The following is a 12,720-nucleotide window of genomic DNA, read 5'->3' as shown; positions in this document are numbered from 1 at the left end:
ACCAAAACCTGGGCTGCGTTCAGCGACGTGAAACATTTACAGTCCTGCAGATAGAAGCAGAAGTTAACAGATGATACTATACCACCATGGCCTAACATGAGGACACGCGCTCATATATGGTCCACAGTGCGTTTCAGTAATTCTTGTTTTCCCTGTTCAAACGGACCCGAACGTCTCTGATTTCTGCTTCGGGTCTGAGGCTGCTTTGTGTGCTACTCTGACGTTAAACATGTTAATCTCAGATCAAGCAAAAATATTACTAAAAAGAAAAAAAATCTATAAAAGAAATGATTTCAGCAATCAAATGATAAATGCTGCATGTCAAACAGATTTAGCCTAGGTGTTTATAAATTGACTCACTGACTGGCTTGGCTGACTTCGTAACCATTTTAGATCCAGCTTGTACAAAGGCTTCAGGGGCCCCTCAGGGGGCCCCTTGCAGCACGAGTAACCATAGATGACCGAGCTCCCTTACATTTATTTGTGTCTTCGGACGCTGAAGCATGTTTACCGGTGTTCGGTTCATACACTTAACACGTACTTTTCGAATGAAGCCGTCCACAAAATCAGTTTCTGCTCAGTGAAACTGCAAACTGAGAAGAATGGGGAATGTTTGTGATTAACATTAAAAGAAAAAAGACAAAAAAATCTAAGGGCCTAAATGGTGTCTGTATATATCAGCTCGGTTTTTGACATGTATGAGGTTTTGTTGTTTTTAAACAACCATAAACGGACTGCAGACTTGATCATCGGTACCGATGACTGCCTCCAAAGCTACAGCAAAGAGATGGTACTTTAATCTCTTCGGCCTTCCTCACTGATAACTTTGCTGATGTGTTTATTTTTTAGAAAACAGCAAATTCTTTTATCTGTCCTTTTTTGTTCCTTTTGCTTTTTTCTGTCGGTTGTAGCCTACTCCAGGTCCTTACCACACTAAGCCACATATTTTTGTGTTAATGTATGTTGATGACAAAATTGTCAAACGAACAGTTATAAATAATGTTAATATGTTTTTTTTCTGAATAAAGATTTCAACGAAATTGCATCCAATGGGCGTATCATTGTGATTTTCATTACTGTTTAGTTAGGAAGCTCTTAACATTGCTTAACTGTTAATATGCACCCTTTATATGGCTTTTCAAGTTATGTAGTGTAAGGCGCCACCTTGTGTTATGATGCACTTATTACATTAAAATTGCTAAAGGATTTAATAATGAATTAATTTAATTGAAATAATAGTAGTTAATAATAGTTTCATGATTCTGCACAATTTTTCTGTGTGGTTATCTTTGTTCTTCTCTCTGCCTAAACTTGAGTTTAAAACCCCCACAATCATCTATTTTATGCTTTAATGACAGTTAATCTAAGCAAAATACATTTCCTCATAATTTAAAAATAACTCTTCATAAATATTAATATTAATATTATTAACGCTTCATAAATATCAGAAGTTTTTCTTTCAATCTCTGCTGAAAATCGAATCATTTTGCGTGTTGTTCACTGTCTTCATTGTTCCAGTGTGAATCAAACTGTTCTTAAATTGGACACATTAACTTGTAGCAGGAAAGGCGCTTGCGCTAAATAATAATTTTAAATGGTTCTGCTCCGGTCACAACATTGTTTTACATAGAAAACATAGGCTCACCAAAACTGGACACCAGCACTGGAAATCCTTAACTGACCTGTAGAGTCTTGATTTCATTCAGAAGGTCGTGTCAGAATTTGGCGTAATTAACATGAAAACATGGATCATGAACACTTTTGCCGGGTCATGGGAGTGTAATCATGTGGGGGATATTTCCTTGGAGTACTTTGGGCCCTTTACTACAAAATTAATAGCATTTTATTTACAGAGTATTGTTGCTGACCACGTCTATCCCTTTATGCTCACCGTGTACCCGTCTTCTGTTGGCTTCTTCCAGCAGGATATCACACCATGTTCACTTCCATGAACATGACAAACTTCAAATCATCTCAAACTTAGCACCTTTGAGATGTGGCAGAACAGGAGATTCACATTATGGAGGTGCAGCCGGCAAATCTGCAGCATCTGTATGATGCTGTCATGTCAACATGAATCAAACTCTCCGAGGAATGTTCCCTGAATCTTGCTGAATATGTGCCATGAAAAATTAAAGCAGTGCTGAAGGCAAAAGGGAGGTCCAGGGTACTAGCAAGATATGATTAATAAAGTGGCCAGTGAGTGTTTAATGCAAGAAAAATCCAATAAATTACATAAGAAGGGCTAGGATCTTGTTGGAATTTTGTGTCTAAAGATCAGTAAAATATAAATGATTTTTTAATAAAACTGCAACACACACACACACACACACTCGATTTCTTAAAATATTTATAGGACACAGTACAGAAAAAAGTAGTGACAACCTAACTTAAACCACATCATCACTCTGGGATCGCAAATGTTCAATATATTAAATCCCTGCACAGCAGAGATGACGACAAATACAGAGAAGAAAGACATGAAGGTAAAGAAAGCCAAACCTGGTTAACTGTTCTGTAATAAATAAAAGCTCTGATGAAGCAGAGCTCTTAGAGACTTAATTTAGTCTAATCGCTCCCAAATAATATGCTTCAGAAGGCACTTGAAATCTGTATGGACAAACTGTACGTTAAATAATTATAGGCAAAACATATCTATATGACAAGCTTGCCTTCAACAGCGGTAGCTACAAAACGATGCAAGTGCAGAAGATCAACACTGATGGTTTTGGCCACAAAAAGTCACGACATACAGAAAGATTTGCAGATTTAGTGTTTGCATAGCATCCAGTAACAAATCAAAATTATGTCATTACTATACTTAAGAGGATTCGATTAAACCGGATGAAATGTTTAAAACTAGCTGAACACAGCGAGGTTTACATGACGTTTTTCCTTATGTGGCGTTTGGCAGTAAAGTACTTAAAAACCACATTGTTGTGTGCTTCTTGTTTTTTAGCATTAACTGTTTCTTCGTTATATGTAATCACACATTTTGGCTCAAAAGCTATAAGAATGCAAACACACACACACACACTCACTCAGTAGATAGATCACATATCTGAATGTCCATCTACTTTTCTACAGTGAGACACTCAAAAATATTGCTGTCCGATTCTTTTAAGATCAGTGGGTAAAAATCATTAGTGTTCTTCACTGATGACAGTGTTATCCCCCAACCATCTCGTCTATCCTCCCTGCTTTGTCACAACCTCTGCTTCGGTCTCCGTCTCTGAGTGTTGTCCGAGCTGTGCAGTCAGGAAGGGGTTGAAGAAGAAGTCAAAACCGAACTGGAGGGCATTCTGAGCCGTACGCCTCCAGTCATGTTCAATCTTGTACTGTCTGCGGCTGGGAAGGCGGGCGTCGCCGCATGACATGCAGTGAATGGCTTTCAGTTCAAACACAGGCCATTTGGAGCCTAAATGCCCCTCCAGTATGGTACTGAACTCCACCAGGCTGCCAGCGTTTAAGTGTAAAAGCACAGACTTGAACTCGTTACTAGCCCGCAGTACTATGTCCTTAGTGGCGTCTTCATCCTCGATGATCGTCCCGTTCTTGGTCTTCCTCTCGAGCGGCATGCCCATTGTAACTTCAAACTTGTATCGGTCAAACCGTTTGATGTGGCATTCGTGCTTTGCCAGTTTTTTAAGTTTACACAGGGGATCTTCAGGAGGAGGAGCTGGGGCGGGCAGAGGCTGGGGCTCAGCGCTCGCATTCTTCAAGTCATCACACAGAGGATATGGCTCACCGTACAGGCACCGCATCCAGTTCCCTACAAATACAGGCAGCAGGTTGATAATCGACTGCGGCCCGTTCTCAATGTCGGTCACACGGACATATTTGAATCGTCCCGTCCAAGTGACACGATGTCCTTCCAGATGAGAGCAGAGAATCTGGGTTTGGGCCATGTTGGACTCCTTCCAGGCCAGAGGGCCGCAGAGGGTGCTGTACTCAGGCCACGTCAGGGTGGAGTTGTACACCTTCATGCCCTCAGACCTGTAGACGTACATCCAGCAGAAGAGCACCACAGCACTGAGCCAAACCAGGATGAGCTTGACAACACTGCTCCGCGACAAAGACCGAAACACCTTGATGGGGTTGAGGCTGAAGCGAGTCCAAAGCCTCAGCACCACCGGCACAAAGCAAACAGTCAGTGTGACCACCATCTTGGTGACCTCCAGGGTGAGAAACCACTGCACTAACTGGATGATGAGCATCGCAGCCATACCCAATGAAAGTATAGGAAGGGCAAACAGGAAGAGGAAGTAGCCCACACATGTGCGGATGAGTCCTATTGCTGAGGCATTATTAAGGAACACCAAGCAAAGCTCGCACCAAGTGAAGCAAACCAAATAGGGCACCAAGCACAGATAGGTGCCCTTAAAGCCTCTCAGCTGGGCCATACGGAAGAGGAGATAGACAAGGTGTCCATACAGCAGACATGGCATCCCCAGGTTTAATGCCACAATATCTCCAAGAGGCACAGTGATGAAAGTCTTCCCGAACATTCGGAGGAACCACAGGGACTCCGGGAAGAATTGAGTGAGGGAGCATGCTCCAGACAGGACCTCTGTGACGAGGGCTTTACGAGCGAAGAGCTGAGCTGAGGCATGAAGGCTGAGGAAGGCGGTAATGGTGAAGAAAAGAGCAACAGCAGCCAGTTCTGAGCAGGGGATCCAGGATTTATCAGCTACAGGGAAGGAGAAAACCACAAAGACCACCGAGAGCAGGAAGTACCTGATAAAGCAAAAAAAAAAAGTAATTGTTCTGCTGCAGAAACAGTTCAATTCTTCTTTATGGTAATATTAAAGGAAGAAAAGATCAAATTGAAGCTAATCTTTACATTATTAAACTACTGGCAATTGAGTGATGTGGACTTACAGATAAGGCTCCAAGTGCGTCCATCCAAAGTTGGTCTCAGCCTGCTCCAGGTCGAGACCAGGTTCAAACTGAGCAAGCAGGTCTGTCAGAGCCTGGAAATGTTCCCACGCTTTAGAATTCTGTAGAAAAAAAAATGTTTTGTTTTAATAAAACAAAGGGACTATATTATCAGAAATCACTAAATACGTCTAGTACATCGTGACAAACCTGAAATACACGCAGTGTGCAGATGATCATGGAGAAGAATGAGAGGTAGAAAACCAGCAGGGGGATGATGAAGATGAAGAACTCGATTGTAAGGTTGGAGATGATAAAGAAGAATATAAGTGCGTTAACGTGGTGGGTGGGGATCAGGGCGCTGAGCCACTGCATGCCCGCTCGTGACGCCCAGTCGATAAGATGCTCTTTTATCTCGAGAAGGGCGTACAGAGGAAACTTCAGCAGCTGGGAAAACAAGGAAGACAGAATCAGTACGTCGCAGAGATGGAATCAGACAAACAAATTTTTTTAAAAATTGAATGACTAAAAAAATTTTTCTTTTCTCACAGGGACTTGAAGGCTATTTAATGTGTTTCTTTGGGGAATTTTTTTTTTTTTTTAGAAATACGGTGGAATAGCTTTTTGATGAAGCTATTAATTATTATTATTCATTATCTGGTCCAAAAGAAGCCAAGAATACTCAAAAAAAAAAAGAAAAAAAAAAGAAAAGAAAAAGAAGTTCACCAGAAGTCTGAAGTCCCAAAAAACATTATCATTTGTGACTGGTTAAAATTTTCAGTTCACTGCAACTTTTAATGTTCATTCAGTGAGCGTATTTGAATTATTTTTGGCTGTTAAATTAAGCATCATATCAACTGACAACAACACAGGTGAAGCTTTGGCTGCACACCTGGTCGTGCTTCAGGTGAATTTATGTCAGGTGAACATTCACGTCCTGACTGATGAAGCTTCGCTTGAGCTGTTATTATGTGTAATAAACCAGCTTCCAACTGAATATTAACACATAAAGGAATGGAAAATGATTTAGAAATATAATTAGATGGTTGATTTTCTTCCACAAAGGCTAATATGGTGAAAGAATGAAAACAAAGCAGGACCAAAACTGATTAAGTTATTCTAATTTCTTTCACTTTTTCACAGATTTACTAAACTCAAGACAAGCAGAGCGTGAAAAGAAGATGACAAAGGCAGACCACTACCCCCCAAACCACCTTTTGATGCAGGGGCAGTTCATCTGGATTTTTCACTACTATTTCATAATCGTCATCATCATCCCCTCCTGCAGCAGCCATAACGGGTGAGGGTGCAATACCCTGGGCGTACTTCTTGGTCATCTCAACAAAGTCATCAAGACCCACATGGGAACTGGCTGCAAAGAAGTACAGAAGTAATATTACTACTTTTATTTTACTCTGACAGGTCTGTAGGAGACTTTGGGCTTGGGGAAATGACAAATTGTGCATGTTTAATCCCATTAGAAGACACATTTCAGACCACACATACCCTCACTGGTGACCATAGTCTCCAAGACTCTCCTTTGTTTCTTAGCAGACCTGTTTAGGGGACCAGGGGAAACTGGTGTGTCTGCAGAGGGTAGAAAGTATAATTTAAAAAATGAATGCCTTCAAAATGTAAATGATTTGAAATACAGTATTATTCCTCTCGGACCCGGCTCTGTGTTAACATGTTCAACGTTCTCTAGCATCTCAGAAACGGGCACCGACTTCTTCCTCTCTGGGTTTAACTTCCAGTACATGAGCAGAGCTGCCTTCCTCACTCCTCTCTCAAAACGAGTCTCTGTACACAACTTCTTCACCTCCTCAAAGTTTTCCAGTGTGATGCCTGAAGAACAAATGAGGATGAATGCACAGACGAACATTAGCTTAATCATGCTCCAGTTTCACACTGGTTCCATTCTTCTAAAAGCTGTGCACTAAGAGTAGCAGTCATACCTTTCCTGGAGGCCAAACACTGCTGCAGCAGTCTGACCGCATCCTTGCGGCCCTGTTTAGCAGCCTGGACGAGCCAAGTGACCGCTGTGCAGTTGTTCAGTTCTTCATCGCTTTCTTCTGCCAATGCCAGGAAGTAGCGGCCCATCTGTGCAGACACACACAGACTTTTAGACTTGCAACACAAGCATTAAGGTGACTTAGTGACCTGTCCGTCCTATCAGCATGTCACTCTAAAATAAAATGTATAATTACTTAGCTCATATGCTCTGTCATCACCATATGGCGACTAAAGTCCACAGTGTCTGCAGTATGATCATTGCCACTAACCTTAGTCTGTGCTTTGGCATCACCTGACTTTGCTCTCTCCTCCAAATCCTCAAAATTGACCTCCTCCTCTGGCTCCTCTGAAACACAAAATACATTTTCAAAATCCATCCAGTAGATTTTAGGGCTCTTTCAAATCTTTCCACCTTGGACACCTACTAAGGTAACCCTTGTTTTTCTTTTTTTTGAAATCATTGTTTTCTGTGGTATTTCAGGCCTGCTTCCAGAGCACTGGGTGTGCATCAGAGGCCAGTTAGGGTGATATCTGCTTATACAGCTTACTGGGGCTAGCTTTGGAAAAACTAAGAACCTATTTAGTTTTAAATATCTTTATTAGTAAGCATATACAATACAAGTTATAACTGTTAGGCTGAAATTAATGCTTCAGTTTTTAACCAGTTAGTTTCGTAATTCCTAATAGAAAGCTCTGGAAGCTGGCATGATAATGACAGAAACTAAGGGTTACCCCTAGTAGGTGTCTGAGGGGCAAAGAGTTCATTGAGACCTGCTGGATTTGGAAGGGACCTTTGGTTTGAGTCAATGGGTGATTTGAATAGGGTTTTGGTTAGATCCTTTAAATAAGATGTGTATTTAACACGAGCTTTAGACATTTTCAAATGTGTTGTTTTACCATATAATATACATACAAATATCACATTTGTAAATTTTGAAGGTTTTACATGTCAGATTGAATGACATTTCAGTGGAGCCTATCTCAGCTGTAATAGAGTGCCAGTCCATTTACAGGGCTAACACAGAGAGACAGAAAGCTAAGCAATCATGCTCACTCCACGCCAACTGAAGCCTAACACTAGCCCTTTACTTCTGCCAGCAGCAATTATGATTGAACCACCGCTGAAGTTCTGTTAGTTGTGTTAATAAGGCTGAGCAAAACATGCCAGTGACTTTAACACGACTTCAGTGGTTTTATTTTCCTAAAGTTTTTTTTTTTTTTTTTTTTTTAACTCAAAATCATATAGAAAAATGCCATTCTGCCACACCAACTTCCAGTTTGTCTTACAAAAAACCTCCCTGCTGTACTCTATGTGATCATTTCAGGGACACAGCTTTGAAAGTGAGCACAGCTGCCCCACACAGGGTGCTGTTTAAACCTTCTGTTAGAGAGCAACAGCCAATCAGAGGATGGTGGCTTTAAAGGTAAGAGAGATAAAATAATTTGGTTCAGGCAGTGGATGAACGACGTTGTATAAGAAAAATATGAATTACTTTGAACTCTAATTCACGCAGAGCTAACCAAGAAAAGTCCAAGAATAAACATATGGAGCTTGATATTATGCCCACTTAAAAAAAAAAAAAGCAGCTATTTAATATATTAGGTTTTCTTCGGGTTTTTCAAAGGAGCAACTACTCCTTATTACTCTACATTTTTAAATACTCTGAAGACGTTCCCAACAAACAAAAATAGAAACAAGAGACCAGCTCAGTGTGGCAATCTGTGGCATCAGTGATCCCAGAACATGAGCATGAGTCACATCCTTCCAGAAACAGCTTTGGCCTTGACAAGACCTGATAATACCACAGAGCCCTCTTGGTTTAATTATCATCTTCCTTTGGCTAACGATTTCTGCTACTCTTAAATCCCAGTGCTCCAAAGGAACAGGATCTCACACCGAAAATGTGTCTGCTTCCCGTAAAGTAAGCGGTCATATTTGTTCTGTTTAAAACAAACAGCAGGAAAAACAGATGTGGAAACACTTTTCCGTGATTCACAATGTTCATGCAGGCTGTAAGTGATACTGGTGAGTGAAGGTGTGGTCTGCCTGTGCCTGCGGATCTCAAGAAGCAGAAGAAAATGTGAAGCATCCAGTAACTTACACTGGTAAAGCCACATACACTTTAACCATCTGCCTGAGCCCTAAAATAACTGTTTATTTAGCACAGCAAACAGCTGCTGCTCATTGTCCTGGTGTGCAAACACTTCCACAGTGGTGCAGTCCATCTCCCTGTTTTACTTTCAGTACATTCAGAACTTTAAGACACTTAATTATATTATTTTAGACAGCTAAAGAAACTGGAAAGTGTTCACTTATGAAATGACTGAGCAAGTAAGCTAAATATATAAATCACTGCAAAGGCCTTAAAAAGATAAAAAGTGCTATTCCCCTTCAACCAAAAGACGTCTTACTTGCATACCGTATTTGTTTAGTTTAAAAAACACATGTGAAACCATCTTTTCTCTTCAGGTCAGCAAAAAGGGAGAGGCTGCTTTACATGCTGAGGTAAATGTCTGTGGTCATGGAAACACTGCACTGCACACACACAGTAACCTGGGAGTGTTGGCTGCACTGATTCCTGAAGAAGTGCAAAGTGAAGGTCGAAGGTCAGTTTTGATTCTCACCTTGCTCTGGTGTGGGAGGAGTCTGTGGAACTGTTGCAGGACCTCCAGCAGCTGATGATCCAGTCATGGGATTCCCCGTAGACGCGGCATTTAGCTGAGATCTGCCCCCCTGGGAGAGGCTCCTGATTGGTTGCCGAAGAGACGAGGTTGTTGGTGTGGAAAGGGAGGAAGCGCGGTAAAGAGGATTTGGAGAAGTCCGAGGGGAGGCCGTAGAGGGAGAAGATGAGGGTGTTGCTGGAGGTGTTGGCATTGTGAGTTTAGGATTTGGCCAGTTTGAATTTGTCGTAGTTGAGTTAACAGATGAGCTGAGAGAGGAAGGTCCGGGTCTCAGGGTGGTAGGAGACGAAGGGTCCAGTTTGGAGGCGGATGAACTGGCAGTTAGCGAAGGATCCATGGCTGAAATTACACCAAATTTTTAAATCAATTAGAAATGTTTTGGGGAACAAACACAATCCCAGTGATTTATGAAAAATTATGAACAAAACATTACTGTGGTAATACTAGTAATGTGTGGAAGTGTGTGTGTGTAGTAGTGTGTGGAAAAACAGCAATGCATATACAGTATGAAGCACATGTTCAAGGACAAGCAGCTAACAGAGTGCACCTGTTGCAAAGTAACAGGTGTTTTGAAAGGTTGTGTTCCCTCATCATCACATGAGTTTTCTCCAAAGTGAGATTTTACTGGGGGGAAAAAAACAATCAAACAACCAGTCACAGCCGATGGCTGTCTTCCTTGAGCCTGGTTTTTGCCACTGTCACCAAGTGCTTACTCATAGGGGGCCATGTGATTGTTGTGGTTTCTTCCCATTTTCAATATTCTAGTGTCTTTACAATATAATATAAAGTGTCTTGGCATGACTGTTGTTGTGAATTAGTGCTATATAAATAAAAATGAATTGAATGCAGAATGTACCAAATATTCATGAGAAATTTTTTAATTAGATTTTTAATGTGTTTGGGTTTTTTTTTTTTTTTTTTAAGTGTGGAGGGGTGTGCTTGATCTCCCAAAGTTTTTAGGAAGGTGGCATGTCAACCACATGAATACCACTACCAAAACTTCTCAGAATTTATAACAAGACTTTCAATTGTCTTCATTAAACCTCTCATAGGTTTTAATATTGTGCATAACTGATGTAAAATGTGTCATTTGATTACTATAAAAGAAAAGCTGCTTTCATACTACAGACGAAACCAACGGATCTCAGCCACGTAGCTCAGACTCAGGCAGATTTCCAAAACAAATGTAATATTTACCTCTGTTATCCTAGAAAGCTCCTTTCCTTTTACTAATTAAGGCCAAATAATCCCACACACAATTTTGTTCAGATGTGTGCTACGAGGTCTATAGTCTATTTTAGATATTATTAACCGAGCCCTGGGTAGCTATATTGAGAAGATGACATCCTAAAAGTGCAATGACTGCAAATCAAGTGTCCTGGTGCCCCTCTTGGATAAGCAGGACAGGGCTCCGATGACAATAACTTTGCCGATAAAGGGGACTTCCAAACTAAATTTAGCACTCTTAATAAAAGTTAGCGGCAAAAAGAACGCTATATACACACACAATGCCATTTCTATATATAGGGCTACTGCATTTGATATTAAAAAGACAGCAGCAATTGGATGTGGCAGGAGGCGTTAGCTGAAATAACCGGTGCTTTAGGAGCTAACGCTATCGACCGCTGACATTCAACACTTCTAATGTCGGCTTACCTTTCCAGTGACAACACCAGTTTAATTAAACCCTCCAGATTAAATTGCTTCTGGGAATATCTCGATTTGTTCACTATTTAGAGTCCCAGCTCATTCTTCCATCCCCCCATGAAATCCGCACGTCCTCTGTTTTTTGTGGTCAAACTCCAAACACACATGACGCGCCGGAAAGTCTGTCAGCTGCTCCACTCCACGTCCACGCCCACTTTTCATTCTGCGCAATTTGATTGGAAAGCGCCGAAAGCTCGTTTTTATTGATTAGGATTTGATTGGCTGCAGTGGCAGGAAGTTCAAATAACCCTAAAGTCAAGAGAAATCAACTGTCGAACGACTAATATATCGAGAACATTTGTTAGAATTCGTTTAGCATGAGGACATAAAAAAATGAGTTCAACGGACTACGTCTAACAACGAGTTACTATTTTGGAGCTCGAGGTTCCTTTAAATTCTCCTATTTGTTTTTATGAGTCGTTTATCGATGTATATTTTTTATGCTCGCAAAAACGCAATATTGATTTTGTACCAACAGATGGCAGCACAAAACTAAACTAAACTTAGCTATAGTCATAATTAAATGTATAGGTTTTGATAATTGAAGTGGATTTGTTTTGTCGAAAAATTATTAGAAAAGAAATGTGCTTTTCTTTAGTATTTATTTAAATACTTTTACTCTAAGTAGAAACATAATCCTTCCCCCGCTCTTTCTCCATATAGCAAAGATTAAATCCTTTGTTTATTATGTATCACTATTATGATATGATAAAGATATGATAAAGAATGATGCTGTAATGAGGGAAAGATGCAAAACTAGGACTGTCAAATTGATTGTGGAAATTTACAAAAATAGTGTAATTTACTGTAAGTCAAATTTAAGAAATACCAGTGTAAGGTGTTACGCCAAACAATTAAGCAATCAGGTTTACTTTAGAGTCTTTCTCCCACAAGCATGTGTAATCATTTTATCCAGACTCCACGATTAAGATCCACACATAGAGTGCAGACAAGTTGAAGCTATTTACAAGGTAACACAATTTTTTAAAAAAGTGTGACAGCATGCCACTAAATATATGAATGGAATGGAATAAACATCTTGCAGGTTTCATTCTGTGAAAATAATGTGTTGATTGAGATCAGACTATAAGATCTGCAAGAGTCTCAGTAACAGACAAGAAAAGGAAAACATTCAGTTCAGACTATGCTCGGAGGAAGGGCACTTAGTAAAAAAAAAAAGGAAGGAAGGAAGGAGTGCAGACAATTAAAGGAGTTTAAAGACATTGGGACTCGGGGGGAAAGAGTGAGATTAAAGTTCAAGTGTAGAAAGTTCAAGAGTAGGTAGCACACTGTTGGAAAAGATGGAAATGAGGGCAGTAATTGCTTAACTGCAGTTGCACTAAAGCAGTTATGTAAATGGTTCTCGATTAGTAGATTAACACAATCCAGTTGAGAGGATAATCAGGACCCTTACAGTGCTTTTGGTCTCCCACATGCACA

General features: G+C 40.4%; 1 protein-coding gene across 1 annotated transcript; it reads right to left on the bottom strand.

Moving 5' to 3' along the window:
- Positions 1-2,337: 2,337 nt before the first annotated feature.
- wfs1b (Wolfram syndrome 1b (wolframin)) lies at positions 2,338-11,384 on the bottom strand. The gene is made up of 10 exons (XM_085134409.1): positions 11,230-11,384; positions 9,517-9,912; positions 7,161-7,237; positions 6,834-6,978; positions 6,550-6,723; positions 6,385-6,465; positions 6,093-6,250; positions 5,089-5,325; positions 4,882-5,000; positions 2,338-4,737 (listed from the first exon to the last, which is right to left on the bottom strand). Exons 2-10 carry the CDS (start codon positions 9,908-9,910, stop codon positions 3,189-3,191), a joined length of 2,934 nt encoding a protein of 977 aa, XP_084990535.1. The 5' UTR covers positions 9,911-9,912; positions 11,230-11,384; the 3' UTR covers positions 2,338-3,188.
- Positions 11,385-12,720: the final 1,336 nt, after the last annotated feature.

Source organism: Neolamprologus multifasciatus, chromosome 2, assembly GCF_963576455.1.
Source record: "Neolamprologus multifasciatus chromosome 2, fNeoMul1.2, whole genome shotgun sequence".
NCBI classification, from domain to species: Eukaryota; Metazoa; Chordata; class Actinopteri; order Cichliformes; family Cichlidae; genus Neolamprologus; species Neolamprologus multifasciatus.
This window is presented reverse-complemented; position numbering and strand designations above follow the sequence as displayed.

What these genes read in the sequence shown, in the direction of transcription:
- wfs1b (XM_085134409.1), bottom strand. Translation starts at nt 9,910, where the DNA reads ATGGATCCTTCGCTAACTGCCAGTTCATCCGCCTCCAAACTGGACCCT. An exon ending in TCCTCCCACACCAGAGCAAG is followed by an intron (nt 7,238 to 9,516) that starts GTGAGAATCAAA and finishes TTTGTGTTTCAG; the next exon opens with AGGAGCCAGAGGAGGAGGTC. An exon ending in GCACACTGCGTGTATTTCAG is followed by an intron (nt 5,001 to 5,088) that starts GTTTGTCACGAT and finishes TTTTTTCTACAG; the next exon opens with AATTCTAAAGCGTGGGAACA.